The sequence below is a fragment of the Cydia strobilella genome, chromosome 24, assembly GCF_947568885.1.
Source record: "Cydia strobilella chromosome 24, ilCydStro3.1, whole genome shotgun sequence".
NCBI lineage: Eukaryota > Metazoa > Arthropoda > Insecta > Lepidoptera > Tortricidae > Cydia > Cydia strobilella.
Genome location: NC_086064.1, coordinates 3,276,115 through 3,300,694, shown reverse-complemented (window position 1 = coordinate 3,300,694; position 24,580 = coordinate 3,276,115). Strand labels below are relative to the sequence as shown.

The following is a 24,580-nucleotide window of genomic DNA, read 5'->3' as shown; positions in this document are numbered from 1 at the left end:
GACTTTTATTGACCGGGATATAGACCGTGATTACCTTTTGTATTGTTTAATCACGGTCTATATCCCGGTCAATATAAGTCTACTGTCCGCGCGCCAATTCCGTGCATTCGGAGATCGAGGAAGTGGGGGGCTGTGCGCCGCACCCGTACGTACAAAATGACACCATTCGGTCATGACGCCCAACATTCCTAACATTTCTCATGTAATTTAAACAAAAAGTATTTGATTTCGAGAAAAAACCTTAGCGGCCTATAGACAAGCAAGTGTGCATTTACAAACATTTTTAATTTTAATTACAGTAATTTTCATGCAGCTAGCTTCATTTAGCCATGTCTAAAAGCCGCTTTAGACCCGTTTTAGACGCCAAATTACAGATATAGTGCATAATTATTTACCATCGTATTTTCACGGAAACGTACGAACGTATCTTGCTATTTAGAATAGAATAGAATAGAAATAATTTATTCGTTAGCACACACAAATAGAAAGTTATACAGAACAGAGGAACATAAATAAAAGAAAAAGTGCCACGAAATGGTCTCACCTCAGCATGTTGCTGGCGACTTCCAGCGCTGATCTTCCGGTGAGACCATCCGGTGAAACAATCACGACAGGTAACAAGAAAAACAACAAAATTAATATATAATATAACATACAAAAGACAGAGACAAGTTAAAAATACTTATTACAATAGACACTATTATTACGTACAGCTGTTATATCCGGCCGAACTCAGCTTGGCCGTACATTATGCCTAAGATTATAACTAGCGCCATGCGGCAGATACGCAAACTAAACTAAAATGACAGCTAAGACAGGTCGATTTTATCAGAACTTCTCTTTGATTAGAACAAAAGCAATACTGTATCAATCTAAATTTGACTGCTTAAGTGCTTACGGACAGTCTCGGTACAAAAAGTACTGAGTTTGACTGAAATAGACAAATACGAACGTTTCCGAGAAAATACGATGGAAAACAATTATGCACTACATCTGTACGTCATAGACCAACTAACTGGTAACTTTTGAAGTCATTATGTACAAATGGTAGAAAAATCATCGTTCACAAAAGAACAATATTACAAACACATGTTAATCCCATAATGTTAGGTCACAATAAAAAATAACTCAAAAATTTCCATACACCGACGAGGTACAAAAGTTTTTTTTTCACATTTTCTTTTTTTTTCCCCTATCTAACGATAATTTGAATTTGATAACCTACTTAAAGTACTTTACAATATTTAAATGATTTTTTTTTCTCATTTTTTGCTTATTGTTGATTACAAAAGCACGGACCAGCCGCGGCATTTTATTTACATCTTTTTACATAATATTGATAGGTCATTTATACAAATTCTATGTGTAAGCTGTATTCGGGTTATTCCGAAAATCACCCATAACTATGATTATTAGAGTTCATTTTTCGAAATCACCCGAATACACCTTACCGTTGTGATAATTTTTGAGTGTTACGAGCGAATATACTTAAGTGTAGTAATCGGGATAAAGGGATCTTAGTACCGTAAGCAAGGGCCTGACACTTTAATAGAGAAAGATAGTCTTATTGGGATTCCTATAAGAGGAAAGAGAAAATAGTGCCATGCTTTGTCCTTATCACCGACCGGGTAGCATCATAGGTAGGAGGCGATGGCGAAATACCGAAATTTATAAGAGTGAAAGAGAAAAAATCCTATGCTGCCCAAATTTTATATGAATATTCTTTCTCTTACCCCCGGTCGCTCGGTGGCGCGTCTATAACTACTTGTATATACTATGTCTAAGACCTAGCGTTATTTTTTTTAAATAATCTTAAGCGCTCACCGTAGCGCATAAGCGCTTGCTACTTTAGGATTTCATAAGTATAGATAAACAACTTTGGGAACAAATCAAATTATTTTATTAAATATTTTGATTTGTTTTCGAAGTGGCCTAGGGGTTCATGGCGTTAGCCGCGATAGCTAAAGACGCCGGTTCGAATCCGGCCTTCACCACTGGAGGGCTTCGTCACTTTTTCTTTAATATATCACATTTATTACACTTTATAATTGCATAAGTATAGTTTAAGGACAAAGGTACCTTTTTACAGCATTTATATTGAAACATGTTTATTTATATAACATCGATAACTTCACACATTAAGAGTATGGCGATCGATTGTATGGCGGCGGCTAAGTCGTATGTAAGATCCCTTTATAACACGACATTAGGAAGCCTAGTGCATCTACAACGAGAATTCGTGACCTACATTACATTACATTGGCATAACTAGAAAAATACAACAAAACGATACCCATGAAACAGGCAGTGTTAATATCACATACGAACATACAGTATTTAATTACATCGTTAATTAAAAATAATATAATGAAATCCATTCTGTTACCGTTAAAGTCTATGAAAAATGGTAACGGTACGGATAAAAAAATCTAGGGATACTTTTTTTTCCCTCCTATTAGGATAGAAAAAGCGCATGATTCTGAGAAGAAAACATAAAATTGTGCAAATAGGGAATATTACGCGAAACACTGCGTAGGGGGCGCCACTACCACAAATCATCAGAATCTGAGGGTCTACCGCGAAACAAGAAAATCGAAATTTCGTTATCTAACCTCTCTATCACTTGCATATTCAAGCGATAAATAGGTAGATAACTAAATTTCGATTCTTGCGTTTCCCGGTAGGCCCTTTATAAACAAACCGCCTTGATGCATCAATGTCATATTTTATCTGTGAAAACTTGTCAACAAACAGTTTTAAGGCACTGTATGTATGTTACTCTATGGTTTACGATAGTTGCTAGTGCTGCACTCTGGCGGCAGTACATTGCAGTAATAATCCCTATTTTAAAAAAAATAACTAAATAAAATGGCCCACATAGTTGTATCATTCTCAAGCAAAAGGTACCACATTGTCGCATACCATAAGGACGAAATTTGAATGAATGAATGAATGAAATAGTTTATTCACAATTAACATATGCTTATATCTTTATACAAATAACCTGTCAGTGTCCTTATGGCAGGCGACAATGTGGTACCTTCTACTTGAAAACGACACAGTTGTTGATATACAATGTGAACCTGGATGTCTACTACTAAGCTAATATAGGCACAAGCACAACTAGCGATAGGTGTATTACTATTACTATATATACTTCACATTGAAACTTCTAAATTAAATATCAATTTATAACAACCGACAACATTTATATGGGAATATTGGGTTATTAAACAAATGAGTTATTTAAAGAAATACATTTAAAAAAAATATAAAAAAAATACAGACAACATCCCTATTATGTCAGCTGAAGACCATAACCAATTTTAAAACCTAATAATGTATGCTGAAAAAGGGGTAAACAAACATTACATCCTTTTCAGACTTTTTTTTAAATATTTATTTAATATAACTTGTTATTTGGCTAAATTGAAAAACTAAATACGTTAACTTCAATTCGGAAGAACGAATCCAAAATTAAATTATACATCACACTATTATTTTATATAACTTAATTAAATCACATCTTGATTATAAAACCTTAACTATTAATTCATCAGTCAAATATTATTTTACATTTCCTGGAGGCTTTCCTCGGATTTAATAACAAATCGAAATAATTTTATAACTAAAATGGTCTAATATTTTGCCAAACAAATTCATATTTGACCACAGAAACATCAATATGAACTAAATATGGACCTTATCAGGTTAAAAGACCTTTAACGCATTCACTGCCAGGGGGCGTGGCCTAGGAACAAACTTGTATGACGGTGAACGCACATCTGCGTTGGGGTTTTTTTTATGAAATAGGAGGCAAACGAGCAGACGGATCACCTGATGGTAAGCGATTACCGCCGCCCATGGACACCCGCAACACCAGAGGGGTTGTAAGTGCGTTCCCGGCCTTTAAGATGGGAATACGCTCTTAGTTAGTGAATGTGTTAAACACAAGTATAAAAATAAGCATATCAACTATCTTAGGACCTTTTTCTCATTTTAAGAGCCCCCCAACGTGTTCACTAGCGCCACTGCTAAATAATTGAGATTATTTAAATTTAACGATAGATATTTAAAAAAGGGGGCCGCTACGTACTGTATTTTGTATATAAGTAAATTTTGAATACATCAAACTAGTTTTTATGATGCTGGATTCGTCAATCTATAAACTCAAAATAAAAACGGCCGTTTTAACTTTGGACGCATAGATTGACGAATACAGCAACGTAAAAACTATTATAATGTTTTCAAAAGGTACTTTAATACGAAATACAGTACGTAGCGGCCCTCTTTTTTAAAATAGCTATCTTTGAATTTAAATGTGTCGTTTTCAAGCAAAAGGTACCACATTGTCGCTTACCATAAGGACGCTCTGGCAGAAGATACAAGCAAATCCTTCCTTATGTAAGCGACAATGTGGTACATTTTACTTGAAAACGTCACAAATAATCACAATTATTTAGCAGTGGTGCTAGTAGCACGTTGATGGGCTCTTAAATCGCTCGACATTAAAAAACTATCAAAAAAACCTAAAGTACAAACAGAAACGCTCTTAAACTGTCCATCGTTGGACAATATGCCTTTTGTATTAAGGTTTACGAACTGTAAGTTTTTAACAGTGTGGGCGATGATATCGTAATATAATATAACATAACAACCAAGGAAAGCCGCATAGAAAGGTTATCTGACAGACACACATAAAATTATAACCCAATATTTAACCAAAAATTACATTCATTCGAAATTTGACAGAAAAACGGCTACTATAATATTTACCTATAGCATATTTATAGCTAACCGTCACGAAAGATGAATTTAAAACTTATTTTACACGATATAAGGTCGATTTTACTCTGTCAATTATTATAACAGTGTATGTATTTCAGTTATAATAATACACAAAGAAAACAATACGTTAAATTGGAGTATTCTATAATGTCACCAGGACATGTCACTACACTATGAATATACAAATTTACAACTATTTTTAACATATTTAAGCTAGATGTTTACAGGCGAAAATCATTGATTTTACACTTGGGCTGATTTTAATTTTTTTGTAGATTTTTTTTCGTTAAATTTGGATAAAATTTGATAAGTACAAACAGCAGGGTCGAGTGGAGGAAGCGAGGGGAGGCCTTTTCCCAGCAGTGGGACACTAAATTAGGCTAGTAAAAAAAAAAGTATGAAGATCTCCGCATGGGCGCTCAGGGGAAGACTTGTTAGGACTTACGTTGAAATTGCGCTTATTACGTTAACGTTAATCAACCAATTTGATTCTAAGGCAACAATAGAACCTTGTTGCTTTAACTACTAGACACACATCACTCAATCAGCAATGTCGTAGAAAAAAAACTAATTGATTTGTATTATGACACGGTTCTAAAGTGGCCAAGGAATCAAATTGGTCGATTGTACAGAGTAGAGAACTCCACCAAATTTTATCGAAATCTGACGTACAAAAATCGACAACAAATTAAAAATCGGCCAACTCGGGCCTTAGCCTTGACGCCGGACAGTCTCGTCTAAAAATATCGATGCGGACAAAGTGCCAAAAATATGTACAGTAGAATCCGCTTATGACGTCGAAGGGAAGTGACAAACACGTCATACTAAGCGGATGTCATATAAAGCATTTGATCAACTCTTATTTTTGTGATTTTTTCCAAATTAATCTCAAACTCCTTTGTGAGAGATGAGTATTATTAACCTTGTACCAATTATCAACTTTTCACCGAGAATCAAAACTAAGACAACTTAAACGCCACGCGCGCACCAAACGTTCTCGCGGGAAAAGACCTCGGGTGTCAGTATAACCGTACATAATGTCATGAAATTAGGATTTATAGGTCATAGCGATTTGTCACTATAAGCGAAGTCATCATATCCGACTGTCACAAAGAATTTTATGTGAAAACCAAACCTCGCACAGTAATACGTCATAGTAAGCGGTTGGTCAGTATAAGCAGTCATAATGAACGGATTCGACTGTATACACTACTTTAATACATGGGCAATAAGGTCGTGTAAGCATATTTTTGGCACTTTGTCCGTATCGATATTTTTAGACGGGACTGTACACTGCAAAACATCGACACGTATCCGTACTTAAAGCTATTTCACTGTGAGTGTCCAGCCTACCTGTCAGGCGTGCACTAGTCCGTGGATTATAAGTTGAAGCCCCGGAGGTTGTGCAGGCGGCGCTCTATGTCGGCCACGTCGTCCTCGGGCTCCCGGGGCCAGCCCCCGGGGGCGGGGGCGCCGGGGGCGGGTGCGCCGGGGGCGGGGGCGGGGGCGGGGGTGGCGAGGGGCGCGGGCTGGGAGCGGCGCCGCTCGCCGCCGGGCGCCATCTGGAAGCCGGCGGGGCTTTCGGTGCTGGCGGAGAAGGTATAGGTTAATAGTACCAAAGATAGATAGAACGCCGTAATAGATGGATACAATCTAAGGAAAAAACGTGCCTCGAAAATCACGAAAATTTGATTCTCGATCAGTGGCGCCACTAGCTTTGGCTTACTCTCGTATAGAGGGCGTTGACGGTTTCGTTTGTTATTTAACAATTTTAACGCATATCAGTCACATCATAAAAAAATAAAAAATGCATATAAAAAAATCATTCATCCATATTTAAATACATTTTAACGTATTTTTATAAATCTTCATTTTTAATCGAATTTAATTTATTCTTCATTTTTAGTTTTAAAGTATGTCGATAGATGGCAGTGAATTTACAGTGGTTACAAAATTTACTATGACAGTACCGCTCTATCTTATTATATCCTCTTTAGTATAGGTTAATAACGACAAAAATTCGCAACGAGTGGCGATAAATTAAAACACGACCGTATAGTGTTTTAAATACAACCTTGCCCGTTGACGGCGATTTAGGATTTTTTACCTATAGCTTAACTTTTATTATGTTTAAACAAGTTTGGGAACAAATCAAATTATTTTATTAAATATTTTGATTTGTGTTTTTTAAGTAGTCACACTACTATATATAAATTAAAAACTGTAATAGATGTCATATATTAAAGAAAAAGTGACGAAGCCCTCCAGTGACTCAAAGACGCCTAGTCTTACTAAGATGGCATATAGTCGAGAAATTCGGACGGGCACCGCCGTGGCGGGGTGGCCTAGGGGTTCATGGCGTTAGCTAAAGACGCCGGTTCGAATCCGGCCTTCACCACTGGAGGGCTTCGTCACTTTTTCTTTAATATATGACATCTATTACAGTTTTTAATTTTATTATGTTTGTTTTTGTTAATTGCATCTAGTTTTAGCAAATAAATAATTAAATAAAAATTAATTTAATTTGTTTCTAATATCTGCATCTTTGAGAATCTCGACGTTGATTATAATGATACTTGTCGTAAGAAAAAGCAAAGGCGCCGTGTTGGATTTTTAACGGACATCATTCTCAAAATCTGCAGCACAAAACCTAGAAATCGACTACCATGGCTACCATTACCAAAAAGTGCATGGCCGCCATTTTGGATTTCAAAATAGATATTCTCGAACCTGCAGCCCTAAAAACCTCGAAATCGACTACCATGATGATTGACAAATGAGTCTGGCAGATTAGATCTGTCAATTTGTTTGAGAATCTGAATTTAAAAAAATTATAGTAGGGGACATCTTACACAGATCAACCTAGCCCCAAACTAAGCGAATTTACAGAAATTTATATGCAGGGGGGGTGCCTTTTCTCTGTAGCTGACTGTACTATGGGTGCTAGGCGAGATATACATACTTATATACATAGGAAACACCCATGACTCGGGAACAAATATTTGTGTTCATCACACAAATAAATGCCCAGGATTCGAACCCAGGACCATCGGCTTCACAGGCAGGGTCACTACCCACTAGGCCAGACCGGTCTAAATGAATTCAAGGACAGTTACCTGGTATATTGCGTACTGGGGCTGAAAGAGGTATTAAGAGTATTACAGTTGTCATCTCTACTGTTGTACAACCACACTCCGGAGTGAGGCTTGTGGTCGCGGACTTGAAAATCCGAGCTGTATAGCTTTGCTGGTAGAGTGAAGTCCACGTTGAAAGGTTGACCTGAAAATAATAGCAAAGATAGATATAACTCCGTAATAGATGGATACAGTCTAAGGAAAAAACGTGCCTCGAAAATCACGAAAATTTGACTCTCGATCAGATGGCGCCACTAGTTTTGGCCTACACTCGTATAGAGGGCGTTGACTGTTTCGTTTGTTATTTATAATTTTGACGCATACCAGTGAAAGAACATGGGTCAAAATCATATAAAAATAATTAATGCAAATAAAAAAATAATTTATCCATATTTAAATACATTTAAACGTATTTTTTTAAATCTTCATTTTTAGTTTTAAAGTATGTCGATAGATGGCAGTGAATTTACAGTGGTTACAAAATTTACTATGACAGTACCGCTCTATCTTATTATATCCTCATTGATAATAGTAAATAAAATAAAAATAAAAAAGTCGTTTATTCACACAAAGTTTAGGTTACATTTGTAGGTTGAATCTATTTTAATTTGCTTAGTGGTGAACCCCTCTTTGGATGAAGGCCTCCTCCAACTCAATCCATTTGCTTCTGTTTGAAGCTATTGCCATTCATTGCTTTCCCACAGCCTGGGATAGGTCATCAGCCCAACGCAACTGCGGCCGGCCAGCGCGCCGCCCTCCTGGTGGTCCTCTCCATTTTGTTGTTTCTATGGTCCACCTCTTGTCAGTATAGCGTGATATGTGGCCAGCCCAGCGCCATGTTAGGGATAAAGCTTGTGTGAGAGCATCGACTACTCTGGTCTTTTGCCTAATTTTTATGCTGTTCATCATCATCATGTCAGCCGATAGACGTCCACTGCTGGACATAGGCCTCCCCCAAGGCTCGCCACTCCGACCGATCCTGTGCCGCTCGCAACCACCGAATTCCCGCGACCTTCACCAGGTCGTCGCTCCACCTCGTTGGAGGCCTACCGGCAGTTCGTCTTCCGGTACGCGGACGCCACTCCAGAACCTTCCTGCCCCACCGGCCATCAGTTCCGCGAGCAATGTGCCCCGCCCACTGCCACTTAAGGTTTGCAATTCTGCGAGCTATGTCGGTGACCCTAGTTCTACTGCGGATATCATCATTTCTGACTCTATCACGCAGAGAAACCCCGAGCATAGCTCTCTCCATTGCCCTTTGCGTGACCTTGAGCCTTCTTATGAGGTCTTTTTGCTGTTAATTTTATGTATCTTATAATTAGCATACTATTAGAGCCCCTGCAAGCTCGGCCGAATTGCACCTTCCCATACAAACGTAGTTCCGCTCTCATTTTAAAACTACGTGTTGGATTGTAATATTTGCACATATAATGACATGAGGTATATCTAGGTCTGTAATTAATAATATATATAGCTACAAAACCACTCATTTCTAATGTATACGTTTTATTTGGAAACTACGAGGGTTGGGTAAAAAAAAAAAAAAGTATTGTATAGGGCTCAAAAAATGTAGGTCCAGAAAAATATGGATTTTGTGGACAAGTGGAAGACGAGGATTCCGCACAAGAGCACGCCGAAACGGTAAGACTTAGTGGGGGGGTGCTCGACCAAATGTCATAGAGGACCCTGGGCAGTTTCTGAAGCCGCCATTTTTTTTTCAAAATGGCGGATTCAAAATGGCGGCCAATTTTCAAAATGGTCCTAGCGCGCTGAAATTTCGGTCACGGAATCTCGGGGTCCCCTAGATTGGTATGGAAAAAAAAATTTTTGAAAAAATTCAAAATGGCGGAAAAAATGGCCACTTTTTTTTTGTATGACAACTTTTAAACGGTGCGAGATGGGTGGGGGGTGCTCGACCAAATGTCATAGAGGGCCCCGAGAGAAGTACGACTGCATTTAAAATTTTTCAAAATGGCCGACTTTTTTTTTTTTTTTTTTTCAAGTTGGTCCGAGCGCGCTGAGATTTGGCATGCGGCGAGCCTCGGGGCCCGAGATTAGTATGTCGAAAAAATTTTTTGGAAAAATCCAAAATGGCGGCGGACAGGGGCAAAGTCAAATTTTCGAGTAGGTCAAGCGAGCCCGAAGGGCGAGCTTCAGGCCGGGAGGCCGAAGGCCGACCCCGCGACGGGCCGTCAGGCCCGGAGCTTCACCCCGAATGGCCAGGCACCCCCAACCCCCAGTAATTTTGGGCGAGGCCGAAGGCCGAGCTGCGTTAAGGCCGAACAAAGCAAAATCCTATACAAAATGTGTCTTAAGCGAGCCCGAAGGGCGAGCTTCAGGCCGGGAGGCCGAAGGCCGACCCCGGCGGAGGGCCGAAGGCCCGGAGCCTTCACCCCGACTCCCAAGCGTGCCAACTCCAAGTAATTTAAAGCGAGGCCGAAGGCCGAGCTGCGTGAATGCAGCGCTCCCAAGCGTTCTACCAAGTCAACTGTCTCGATAAGCGAAGCCGGCGGGCCGAAGGCCCGACGGCGAAGCGTCGAGGCTAGCGAAGGCCGAAGGCCGAGCTCCGCGTAGGGCCGAAGGCCCGAAGCGTCACACGAGAGGGGGAAGTTGGAGCTTAAACACGACCCAATAGTGAAAATGTCTTAGACGAGCGAAACGGCGGGCCGAAGGCCGAAGGCCGTAGGCCCGACGTGAGCTTGTCAAGACATTTTTACTATTGGGTCGTGTTTAAGCTCCAACTTCCCGCTTACCGCCCAAAGCAGAACCAACCCTCCCCAAGTGTCTTAATAAGCGAAGCCGGCGGGCCGAAGGCCCGACGGCGGAGCGTCAAGGCTTGCGAAGGCCGAAGGCCGAACTCCGCGTAGGGCCGAAGGCCCGAAGCGTCACACGAGAGGGGGAAGTTGGAGCTTAAACACGACCCAATAGTAAACATGTCTTAGACGAGCGAAACGGCGGGCCGAAGGCCGAAGGCCGTAGGCCCGACGTGAGCTTGTCAAGACATTTTTACTATTGGGTCGTGTTTAAGCTCCAACTTCCCGCTTACCGCCCAAAGCAAAACCAACCCTCCAAGTGTTTTAATAAGCGAAGCGGCGGGCCGAAGGCCCGACGCTGAGCTTCGAAACCCAGCGAAGGCCGAAGGCCGAGCTCCGCGTAGGGCCGAAGGCCCGAAGCGTCCCCTACGATTTCCCAAGCACGCGAGGCCGAAGGCCGAGCTGCGGGTATGAAGTGCTCGCATGCGGATCTTTTCTTTCTACCAAAAGTACAACTTTATTACTTTTTCCATTGGAAAACAAAACTACTGCACCAACAACAACAACAACAACACAACAACAACACAACAACAACAGCACCAACAACAACACCTCAACAACTACAACACCAAAAACAACAGCACCAAAAACAACTGCACCAAAAACAACTGCACCAACATCAACAACAGCACCAAAACAACAGCACCAAAAACAACAAGACCAACAACAAAACAACACCAACAACAACAACAACAACAACACGATGACCGCGGGGCCCTCGGGCCCCGCGCACCGCGCAAAAAACTAGTTAGTTTATATAGCTCCAGTTTATAAAACAAACGAAATAGAGCAAAAACAAGTTGTGTATGAAAAACTTAAATTCGATGTATTATTTTAACTATGGTATCTGAAGCTACATAAACTAATTACAGACATAGATATACCTTATCCTATTGTAAGTATAAAGTTTCAGAGCAATCTAGCTAGTCGTTTTAAAATGAGAGCGGAACTACGTTTGTATGGAGACCCGAGCTTGCCGGAGACCCTTAACCTTTTACCCTATAGCAGGAGTCTCCTAACTGCGGCCTGGGAGAAATAATACATTGTGTATTAAGGGCAAACGTAATAGGAAGCAAACAAGCAGAGAAGCCGCCTGATGGGAAGCAGTTTTCGCCGCCCATGGACATAAGCTACATCAGAGGAGCCACTTATGCGTTGCCAACCCTAAATACCCGCTTGAAGAACCCCATGTTATAGCGCAAGGGATACACTTCAGAAGGTAGCTCATTCCACAACTTGCACGTTCTGGGCAAAAACGAGCGAGATGCCCGCTTGTACTTGGTTTGCCACGTGCCGAGGAAGTGAGGAGCTTTGTTTCTTTGGCGGGAGGATTGGGATTTACGAACAAGCGTGAATTGAAGCCCGAAGCTTAGGCGAGGACTTAATTAACACTAGTTTGACGAGTTAGTAGTAGCCTGTGTCACACAGTTTTTCAACACACTTGTGAGGAAAAAAAACCGGCCAAGTGCGAGTCGGACCCGCGTACGAAGGATTCCGTACCATTACGCAAAAAACGGCAAAAAAATCACGTTTGTTGTATGGGAGCCCCTTAAATATTTATTTTATTATGTTTTTAGTATTTGTTGATATAGCTGGAACAGAAATACATTATCTGTGAAAATTTCAATTGTCTAGCTATCACGGTTCATGAGATACAGCCCGGTGGCAGACGGACAGACAGACAGAAAGCGAAGTCTTAGTAATAGGGTCCCGTTAATACCCTTTGGGTACGGAACCCTAAAAACGGCAAAAAAATCACGTTTTTTTGTATGGGAGCCCCACTTAAATATTTATTTTATTCTGATTTTAGTATTTGTTGTTATAGCGGCAAAAGAAATTCATTATATGTGAAAATTTCAACTGTCTAGCTATCACGGTTCATGAGATACAGCCTGGTGACAGACGGACAGACAGACAGCGGAGTCTTAGTAATAGGATCCCGTTTTGACCTTTTGGGTACGGAACCCTAAAAAGGAAAAAAAGATAAAACTTCTAAAATATCTCACAACTCACCAATATAAATACTCACCGGGGTGTAATCTGTCATCCAATCGCAATTCGTCGTAACTGCGGTCCGGGTTGTTGTTCCAAGTGGTGTCGGGACGGAGGCATTCAGTGCTGGGCGGGTACCAGCTTTGGGAGGGCTTCGGAGAGGCCTTGCGTTCGGGTTTCGCTACGAAGTAAATAAACATGATAATTATTTTTAAGTTAGATGTAGATGTAATAAGTTAGGGTTTGTGCCTAAGACTTTATTAAGTTTTCTGTATTCAGAAATAGGCCGTCTAATTTATGTTCTGAGGCTGATCAAAACTTTTTTTGCTAACTAAATTTCCGCCGAATTTACTATTTTACATTAGTGTACTTGTAGTAAAATTGTTCTTTCGTTCGTGAAACCGTTATTTGCAAACTGGTTTTTAGGGGAACATTTCCACAAACGTCTTGTCAGATTAGTCTGTTTAGAATAATAAAAACCTGTTTATTCCTAGGCACGACGTTCGCGTTATAATGATAGTTCGGAGTAAAAGCGAGTTTAACCGTTTACCGTTATTTTTGAACCGGTACCGAGCCTTGGAGCTATGTATAAGTTCCGCCAAAGACCTATATAACTCCGTATAAGATGAATAGTCTAAGGAAAAAATGTGCCTCGGAAATCAAGAAAATTCTATTCTCGCACAGATAGCGCTACCACCAATACCAATCTGGCATATTCTCGGCTAGATGGCGTTGACGATTTCGTTTGTTATTTTAACAATTTTAACACATATCAGTGAAAGAACATGGGTCAAAATCATATAAAAATAATAAATACAAATAAAAATATAATTTATCCACATATGTATACATTTTGTGATATTTTTATTTTTAGTTTTAACCTTCCGTATGCTCCTGTCAAAAAATAGAAATCTAGACAACTTCATGTTTAAGTTGAACATATGTGCCATTTTCAACCAAAAGGGTACTTATTGTCGCTTGTCAGTAAGGCGCTATTCCCATATAGCTTCAATTAGAAATCAACCTTATCAACAAGCGACAATGTGGTACCTTTTGATTGAAAACGTCACATATATCAAAGATAGATATAACTCCGTAATAGATGGATACAGTCTAAGGAAAAAACTTACCTCGAAAATCAAGAAAATTTGATTCTCGTTCAGAGGGCGCTACTAGCTTTGGCCTACTGTCGTATAGATGGCGTTGACGGTTTCGTTTGTTATTTAACAATTTTAACGCATATCAGTGAAAGAACGTGTATTTTTATAAACCTTCATTTTTAGTTTTAAAGTGTGTCGACAGATGGCAGTGAATTTACTGGGGTTACAAAATTTACTATGTACCGATCTAGTATAAGTTATACTCTATGCATATATGGAGCAGATCTGCTACTAAGCATACCAAAGGTTAATCAAGTGTCAATAGATGTCAGTAAATTTATTGTGACTACAAAATTGAGTATGACAGTACCGCTCTATCCTATATATTCTGTATGGTTCCGCTTACCCGTCGGTGCAGGTTCCCAGCCCTCGGCCACCGGGATCGGGACCGGGACCGGGACCGGGACCCGGGTGCGCGGGGCGCGGGGAGAGGCATCCTCGACGCTCAGCTCATTCAGCTCGGCGAGCACACGCTCTTCGCCATCGAAAACGAAATCGGGCTCCGGGTTCTTTTTGGACTGCGGCGTTTTCGGGACGGGCACTGTGGATTAAAGATGTTGAGATTGTGAAAAGTTCGAATGGAGCTAAAGATTCTTTTAAGATAGGGTGTCCAAAATATTGCCACTGATTTAGAATTTTTCAATTAAACTTTTTTTAAGGTAAAAACGGAAATCCCTTCTGAGAGCCCTATGTCCCTGATGCGGGATAACAGGATACCATCATCATAATCAAAAGCGTTTTAAGTATGACCAGAGGCAAGTAAATGTAGGAGACTAATAATCTCCACAACGCTGCCTTGTCTTTGTTGGTTGTAGCAAAGATAGATATAACTCCGTAATAGATGGATACAGTCTAAGGAAAAAACGTGCCTCGAAAATCACGAAAATTTGATTCTCGATCAGATGGCGCCACTAGTTTTGGCCTACACTCGTATAGAGGGCGTTGACTGTTTCGTTTGTTATTTATAATTTTAACGCATACCAGTGAAAGAACATGGGTCAAAATCATATAAAAATAATTAATGCAAATAAAAAATCATTTATCCATATTTAAATACATTTTATTGTATTTTTATAAATATTTATTTTTAGTTTTAAAGTGTGTCGACAGATGGCAGTGAATTTACTGGGGTTACAAAATTTACTATGACAGTACCGCTCTAGTATAAGTTACTCTATGATATAAATGTAATTTCAATGTTAGCATGTAAGGTTCTTCTGTTCTGTTAGTGCTAATATTATACATTAAATAAATGAATTAAATAAATAAATGAAAAGATTCTTTCAAGATAAGCTGTCCAAAAAATTGCCACTGATTTAGAATTTTTCAATTAAACTTTTTTTAAAGGTAAAAACGGAAATCCCTTCTGAGAGCCCTATGTCCCTGATGCGGGATAACAGGATACCATCCTCATAATCAAAAGCGTTTTAAGTATGACCAGAGGCAAGTAAATGTAGGAGACTAATAATCTCCATACGACGCTGCCTCGTCTTTGTTGGTTGTAGTTATTTGTGCATTTTATGAGCAAGATAACAGTCACATTACTACTATTTACTTCAAAACTAAGATTGGACTCGCCCAACCGCTGTCACAGTGACAAAAGTTGAATAATAGTATAATGAAAGCAAATATATGCGACATTTTCAAACAAAAGGTACCACATTGTCGCTTGTCAATAAGGTTGATTTCAAATTGAAGCTGTATGGAAATAGCGCCTTATTGACAACCGTCAATTTTGATTGAAAATAGCGCATATGTTTATTATTAATACAGTTAATCAACTTACTACACTTTGGTATGACAAACGTTCTCGCTGAGTAAGGCTAAAACTATAAAATAATGTAATAAATTGGGGCATTATCTATGAAAAGGGACCTTATTGTCGATGGCGCTTACGCCGCACAGCTTCGCGCGGCATTGTATTTATATAGGAGCATCGTTAATAATGGCGTAAGCGCCATCGACAATAAGATCCCTCTTTATAGAAAATACCACAATTAAACTAACCGTCTTTCCTCTCGACGCCGCCAGGAGGCGCGGCAGGGCCACACAAGAGTTCCTTAAGTTCTTATTCTAATTCTGCCGCGTCCACATCTGCTACAGAGCCAGCTAGAGCCTTTTCCACGTCGTTGTAATAGCTCCATCGTAAAGTAAGTTATAAGTCGAATAAAGTAGTGAAAGGAACCGACCTTCTTTCCTTTCGCCGCCGCCAGGGGGCGCCGCAGGGCCGGACAAGAGTTCCTTGAGCTCTTGTTCCAGTTCTGCAGCATCCACATCTTCTACAGAGCCAGCTAGAGCCTTCTCCACTTCGTTGTATTGCTCCATCACCTGGTGTAGTTAATACACACATTAAATATAATCACATTATTATTACGCTGCACAAATTTCTTCAATGACGTATAATAACTTGTAGTAGCGTTACCACTAATTCAGAGTAAAAATAAAAATTTCTCAACGAGAATTCAAGATTTTGTATCAGATTTCCGAACGCAACATCCAAACGCCCGCGCTAGACAATCTTTCACCTCATTGTCGTTTGTCATGCATGCCAAACGGTCATGACGTCCTATGGACCTCCCAACATCTTAGTTTAGGTACTAACATAGTAATTTAAGTATATATGTAATTAACAAAATATGTATTTTATCCATATTAAATCACATTTACAAACGGGTCTATTGCGAATTTCTTTTGTCACCTTTATTTACCGACCCGATAGACCCGTTTGTAAATGTGATTTAATATGAGTTCAAACCGCGAAAGTTTAAAATGTTATATGGATTGTATCGTCTGAAATAAATGTTTTTTTTTTCTCAATGGTTTACTAAAAAAGGCTAGTGCTGCACTCTGGTGGCAGAACACAGTAATGCCCCCTATTTATAGATGATAAATACCTCCTTGAGATCGTCCATAGTGTCGTGCACGGCGTCTTCGTCGAGGCCTCCCTCTTTCATGCCGCGCTTCAGTGCCTGCGATGTCACCCTGCAACAGATGCAATAGTTAATATAATTATAGACCGAGCGTCAGGTGAAGGCCTCCTGTTCAGTTTGGGCTTTGTGAGCAGCTACGATGATAAAATATAATTTTTTTGAACTAAATAAAAACTAACTAAAATAGTCCCCCAGATCTGATCCCTGCGGAAGGGTCGATAAATGATTAACGGCGTTATTCATAAACGCGTTACTGGCCTAAATTTGCTATGAATCGTTTGTCTTTATCTGTCATTTTGACTAATATATTTGTAAGAAAGGGATAAAACATAATTTAACTAAATCAGATCCGTAAAGTTTTATTAATAAGGGGGTAAGCCTATTAAAGGGTTTTTTTTTCTGGGAAGGGGTGAACGGTTCCCGATTTCGTGTACCGCGGCGATATACAAATAGACATGTCTTCACTTCTTCAGTGTGTTAGGGGTCAAGAAAATGTGACATGTTGTGACACCGATGGGCGAGTCACAAGCTTTGTGACGTCTTATTTAAATTATTTTATTCGCTGTACAGTTAAATAACAAGTTTTTGGAACGATAATCGTTTTTATTAGTTTAATTTTCTTTCAGTTTTGGGTTATAAAATTACTAATATTTCTTTTTTCAAAATATTTTCATAAAATATTAATAATACTTAATTCGATTTGGCGGTTTCATTGAAAAAATGTGACGTCACACCAGGGGGGAGGGTTTTGTCATATGTGACCAAGTGTGACGAGGGGGGGAGGGGTCAAAAAACCTAGAAAATCGTGTGACGTAATTAATGGATGAACCCTTATGTCGGGTGTATTTTGATGTATATTTATGGCATTTTCTATGAAAAGGGACCTTATTGTCGATGGCGCTTAAGCCGCACAGCGTAGCGCGGCATTGTATTTATATCGAAGCATCGTTAATAATGGCGTAAGCGCCATCGACAATAAGGTCCCTTTTTATAGAAAATACCACATTTAGGTACTGCACTCGCCGCATTGTCAATGTGTGATTTGCCTAATGTTATGTACTAACTTGTATGTGTCGACGATGGCGGTGGTGGTGTCAACTTCTCGCATCTGCTGCAACAGTTGCTTTACATTTTGCAGCGCCCCGTCGGTGTGCTCGATGCCTAGTTGTATTTTGTGCTTACGACGGAGGTGGTTCTTAGCCTGTTAAACAAAAATAGGGTTAGATATTATTTTTTTAATTAAAGGATTCATTGTATTACCTTTAAAATAAAGATTATAAATACGGACACATTTCGCTGCCCCAATATTACAGGGTTCTATGTTTCACTTTTATCGAACTGAAATTTGAACTTTATCAAAGTGATATTAAGTCGAATTTCAACTATCTTGAAAATGTAACATAGAACCCTGTTATATTGGGGCAGCAATCTGTTTTGTACACGAATTAAAGTTCTTTATTGTCGACATTACACATCAATCAATTTATAGTGGGTGATATATATATATATATATATATATATATATATATTTATATTCGCTAACGTCTGCGTCACTTACTTTTTATACATCTCGCTCGCACTAATATGCGAGTACGAGCACAATGCATAGAAAGTAAGTTACGCACATGCTAGCAAATACAGTGTCAAACTGGAGGCAGCCGTAGAGGTTTAATTTTGATTAAAAGTAACTATACAATTTACAATGAGTCTGTTGCCCAGCTGCAAAGCTGCCCTGGCCTCGCCCTCAGCGATAGAGGCCTCGCGAGCCAGCCTCGGCCTCCAGACGCGCCTCGGCCGCTGCCAAGCGCGCCAGGGCCTCGTCCGTCTGTGTTACTGCCGTCGCTTTCTAACTGCTATCATATTGCTCGGTGATAAGGTGCAACTTTATTGGAAGTAACTAGGTCTACATAACTCACAGCGAGCCTGTTGCCCAGCTGCAGAGCTGCCCTGGCCTCGCCCTCAGCGGTGGAGGCCTCGCGAGCTAACTTGTTGGCTTCGGCCTCTAGCCGCGCCTCGGCCGCTACCAAGCGCACCAGGGCCTCGTCCGTCTCTGTTACTGGCGTCGCTTTCTTGTTCGGCTCAGCTGCAAAAAATATTAAATATTATAAGGAAGGACAAGCTCAAGTGGGATTTGGCGGAACACATCTGTCGAATGCACCTGGATCGGTGGGCCAAATTGGCTAAATAATTGACACGGCAGACTAAAAAACCGGCCAAGTGCGAGTCGGTACTTTTTAGTATTTGTTGTTATAGCGGCAACAGAAATACATCATCTGTGAAAATTTCAACTGAATAGCTATCACGGTTCATGAGATACAGCCAGCTGACTAGGGTTGATATGATTTGAATCAGTTGATCAAAAAAATCATTGATTTAAATCATTAAATTTTTACTACAACCAAATCGGCCCAAAATTGTTTAGCGAATTTCCCGGACCACTACGGCACGCACACATGTGCAAGCGAGTCATATCAAGACGCATGGTACCGAAACAGTTCCAGGATTCCCCGAAACTAAAACACGAGACGCATTTCGCTTTTCGCCCGGTCATTCGTAATTGACTAGTGAAAGAGTGAATACAACAAAAAGATGTCTGGAAGAAAAAAAGATGCTGTGTGGGTTTATTTCGATGAAAAAAAGCAATGAAAATGAAAAAATCAAAAAAATCTGATTTTAATCAAATAAATCCGATTTAAATCAAATTAATCGGATTATAGTTTTATTTCATGAGTAACTATCGCGGTAACCGAAGACAATATTATCTAATAAATTAAATAATAAATAAATTAACCTACCTAAATAAAATAAAATAATTATGAAATATAGTGTATAAGCTAAAGTGTAAATATAAATATAAATGTAATTTGAATGTTAGCATGTAAGGTTTATCTGTTAGTGCTAATATTATATATTAAATAAATTAAATTAAATTAAAAAAAAAAAAAAAAAACTGCTTAAATTATTATGTTTTTTTTTTATAAAAATCATGATTTTTTATCAACCCTGCTGCTGACAGACAGACGGACAGCGGAGTCTTAGTAATAGGGTCCTGTTTTTACCCTTTGGGTACGGAACCCTAAAAAGAACCCATCTCGCTGCGACTGGCGGGAGCATGCACCAAACCGTGATGAGTGACGGAAGAAAGGCGATGCCTTTGCCTGGGAGTGGGCCACAAAATAGGCTATTAAAAAAAAGGAAAAACTTACACAAGACACAAATCGGCCTAGTTCCATAATCAAAATTGGAAGGTTTATTGAGAAGACTGCACAAATGATAATAGCTATCAGTTGTTTTATTTGCTTTGTGAAGAGCGATTTCGATACGGCGAGTATACTAATCGATTTCCGGCTAATGACAAGATAATAATGAATTAATCTGAGTCCCAGCCATAAACAATGTTAAAATAGTACATTATGATAAGATACAAGTGTTCTGCGTTGGTCATTACACTTGAGGCTATATTGTGCGCGCGAGCTATATGCGATTGCTCAATAAAGAAGCCGATGTGTGTAATTACTAAAGCACACGTGTTTCATACGTCGTTTTTCAATACACTTGCGAGGAAAAAACAAAACTTATATATTAATCATATTTTAATCGTAAAACAATTAGTAAAAGTACAATAATCAAAAAAAATGTCAACATACATTACCGCACTAGTTCGATAATTATAAGTATTATTAGGGTTACAAAGGGTAAAAACGGGACCCTATTACTATGACTCCATTCAAACAATACAAAAGGTAATCACGGTCCATATCCCGCGGTCAATATAAATATAATTAACAAGAAAACAAAAAGTGCTGCAATTCTTATCTCTTCTTATCAGCATAATGAAAATAAACATTATTGAAAAATCCGCACGCCGACGGCATGTAAGCTTATCTTGTCATTCAGGTGCAAATGTTTATACCCACCGACCTGTCCGACCTTCTTTTGTCTACTTTATTTGCATACAGTGCAAAAAGAGTGGGCGCTTTGCTAAATTGTCTTGAGAAATGAGGTATAATTTAAGCCGTAGGGGTTTTCGATATTCATAAATTTTGTATGCAATATCGAGTCCATGATACTTTTTTTATCTATTTTTTTTAAGGGGGTTTCGTCACTCAGTGACGATGTCACCCCCCGTACTGAGATCTATAGTAATAAATGTAGTACTGCAATATTACCTACACCACTACATTATTTTCAAGTATAGCTTGCACATCATCCTGGCCTCGTGTGATAGTGGCGATGCCAGGACGATGTTGCAGCTACCTATGTTGGTAGTTTTGATAAACGCCATGACACTCCTCAGCGCCTCGTTGCGGACGCACTCCATTAACACATGGTGAACATCTTCTATTTAATTGCATTCAGGGCAGTTTGGTGATGCAGCTAATTTCATAAGGTGCTTGAATTTGTTTGACGGAATGTGCCCGGAACGAAGCCTGAGGAGTGATACTGAAGAGGTAACATTTCAGATGTGTCAACGGGACTCCAAAATATGCAAAGAGCGATAGAGGCACATAACGAAATTTCGATTTTCGGTTTTCGCAGCAGGGGTCAAGTTTGGTGCCGTATAATGCCATGATGATGACATATAAATTTTGGTGTTTGGTTGCCATAGTATATCTGTCAAACCCAATTTGCCAGCAAATAAGAAGAAAAAAACGTTACTCATTCCTTTTTTACGGTGCCAGTACTGTTAGTACTAGCAAAGTTATATATATATTTGGTACTAGCGTAACACAAAGACAGTATGATTATCTCTATCTATGTTTAAAATGAGACAGTCCCTGTCCCTGGTCAAACTATAAAACTGTTTTTTTTTTTTTGTGGGAATGCGTGTACCTACTTCCTAATCTTTTCATTTTGTTCTATTTTTATCAAATCAGTCAGGGTTTTCCACAAATTTGGTGGTCAAACAGGGATGCACTTACCCAGCTTGATGACTTCATCTTTCTTGACAGCAGCATCCTGTGACGCTAGGTACCCGAGCGGCATCTCAAAGGTATTTCAGCCCAGCTGGCATACAGCTCTTCATGAGCTGACATATGGTTTCTATGGTATAACTCACCCAGCTTGATGACTTCATCTTTTTTGACAGCAGCACCCTGTGACACTAGGTACCCGAGCGGCATCTCAAAGGTATAATTTCAGCCCAGCTGGCATACAGCTCTTCATGAGCTGACATATGGTTTCTATGGTATTACTCACCCAGCTTGATGACTTCATCTTTCTTGACAGCAGCACCCTGTGACACTAGGTACCCGAGCGGCATCTCAAAGGTATTTCAGCCCAGCTGGCATACAGCTCTTCATGAGCTGACATATGGTTTCTATGGTATAACTCACCCAGATTGATGACTTCATCTTTCTTGACAGCAGCACCCTGTGACACTAGGTACCCGAGCGGCATCTCAAAGGTATCTCAGCCCAGCTGTCATAAAGCTCTCCATGAGCTGACATATGGTTTCTATGGTATTACTCACCCAGCTTGATGACTTCATCTTTCTTGACAGCAGCACCCTGTGACACTAGGTAACCAAGCAGCATCTCGAAGGTGTCTCTTCCGTGCTGCCACTTGCAGATCTTCATCAGCTCATCTACGGTTCCTATCCGCTCTGCGTCATTGGGAAAGTTCTCTAGAAGTTCTGTTGCTTGCTCCTGAGTAAAAATATAAATAACGTTAGTACAGTTCTCTGCATAAAAATAAGCCCCATGATCCTTAAATAAAAACACCAACAACTGGTTTTGACTGGTACTAATGTTTTTTTTTATTTAGAATAAATAATAAAATTGCTGGTTCAAACTGGCAAAAATCTGCTCAGGATTGAGAAAAATGGCTAGATTTAAAAGAGGCCTTCACATAAGAGGTTCCTGTTTATTACATTAAAATTAATTAATTTTGTAAACTCAATTTCAATCAGAAATACTAAAAAAAAAAAATAGATATACAATACAAGTGCGAAAAACATGGAATACGCAAACATGTTTTTTTCAGTTTTTAAAGTGTATTCAATCACACTGGGCTGTTCACATGCAAACATTGTTGGTTGCCTGGCAACCTCATACTTTTGCAAAGGCATTTGGTGACCATGGTGTGACAGTGATGATGTATTGAGCCATTAGGTTTGACAATCGGTCTGGCCTAGTGGGTAGTACCCACAACACATGCCTTCTTGAGCTTACCGTGGGACTTACGTCAATTTGTGTAAGTTAACCCCGCTTTTAGATTTGGGATAAAACAAAAAAATTTAAACCAGTTTAAATACTTCAAATGAATCGTACCTTCACAGCGCTTTCACATACAAATCTCTGTGTGGAATCAATGCTGGCCTTGGGTAGCCCGTCACTGTCAATAGCCTGTCGGGCCGGTAGAAGAGAGGTGACCGCCGTCAGGGCCAGTGCAGCCGGCTTGAACGCCAAGCGAGCGCCCCACCGCACCCAACCTTCAGGCCCGTTGTGCAGGATCTGCTGGTACTTTGTTAGGGGTGCTAGCTCGCCATTGCTAACAGGGTAAACAAAAGTTGTACAGACACCATCAGATATATCGGAGTGGTCAAGGTGGTCAAAAACATCTTAACATGCATGTATGTCTTAATAATAGACGCTTTGTTCAGATGAATTTTTCTTAACCACTGATTGGAACAAACCATACTCTAAATTTTAACTACCTCCCATACCCAGGTACTGTTACATAACATATATGGTACATACTATCAACAAAACTATTTTTGCATTAAACAGTCTGCAAATTAATTCATTAATTGACTCTACATACAAGTTAAACCCATACTATAATCAAGATACAGCTTAGAATGGCATGGATATAATGCCTGTTCTATTTTAACCGTAAAAGGCATATGCCTGGAGTACAAAGAATGCTATAGGTATTCAACACCATTATCTATTCTATTGCATTATCTGTAAATGCATTCTAGAAGGCAAATATTTGGTTATTATTTTGAGTATTTGTGCTGTACACTGATTTTCATAATAATTAAATAAAAATACATCATCATCTAATTAATATTTTATAAAAATCACCATGTCTAGGCTTTTCAAGATTGATGTTAAGTAAATTTAATATTAAAGGAAAAAGTTACACTTCCGGCAGGATTTTTTCCTTTAATATAAAATATGGAGTATTGCTCGCAGACGTATCTGCATGTAAAAAAATTGATGTTAAGTACTTTTGTTGCTTTTATAATTAATTATTTATTATTAAACAAAGCAAGTAAATACGTTTTTCTTGATTCATAATACAAAAAAGCGATGACGCAATCGCACATTGTGTTTAGACACAACACAAGATGCTCGGATTAAGAGAAAACCTTACCGGAACATTTCTTCCACCACAATGTCAAGGCAAGCAGGCGTCCGACCCCTCCTCATAAAGGCGCATTTTAAATCTGCCGCAGATACCACTGGGTCCTTTTTCCAGCGGCAATACTGCCTCAGCAGATCAGACCAGAACTTCATCTTCATGTCCCAAGACTCAGGGTTTGCAGATTTCAAACGAAAAGGTGCAAAAAGTGCGTTCATGCGCACATCGTCAGACCAGCATTTAGGAAGCTTGTCCTCAGTGATACAGGTGTCTGGTAAACCCATTGTGGGTTTTTATCAACACTCACTGTTCAAATGTGCAGTTTTCTATAAATATCGCTGATTTAAAACAAAGACAGTTCACACAGAGACGTCAAAATAAAAATACACACAGCACGGGAACGACAATCCGCCATGCTTTTTTCAAATTTACCACAGGCTATACGATTAAGT

General features: G+C 39.5%; 1 protein-coding gene across 3 annotated transcripts; it reads right to left on the bottom strand.

Annotated features, from left to right (window-relative positions):
- Positions 1-60: 60 nt before the first annotated feature.
- On the bottom strand, positions 61-24,555 carry LOC134752131 (charged multivesicular body protein 7). 3 transcript variants are annotated; one of them, XM_063687717.1, is made up of 11 exons: positions 24,141-24,555; positions 23,090-23,309; positions 22,291-22,465; positions 18,734-18,900; positions 17,882-18,018; positions 16,782-16,869; positions 16,077-16,215; positions 14,234-14,428; positions 12,765-12,908; positions 7,905-8,067; positions 61-6,375 (listed from the first exon to the last, which is right to left on the bottom strand). In XM_063687717.1, exons 1-11 carry the CDS (start codon positions 24,410-24,412, stop codon positions 6,168-6,170), a joined length of 1,908 nt encoding a protein of 635 aa, XP_063543787.1. In that variant the 5' UTR covers positions 24,413-24,555; the 3' UTR covers positions 61-6,167. The 3 variants fall into 3 exon arrangements, with proteins under 3 accessions (XP_063543787.1, XP_063543789.1, XP_063543788.1); XM_063687719.1 differs by lacking the exons at positions 22,291-22,465; positions 23,090-23,309; positions 24,141-24,555 and adding an exon at positions 22,017-22,107; XM_063687718.1 differs by lacking the exons at positions 22,291-22,465; positions 23,090-23,309; positions 24,141-24,555 and adding an exon at positions 21,740-21,830.
- Between the last annotated feature and the right edge of the window lie 25 nt (positions 24,556-24,580).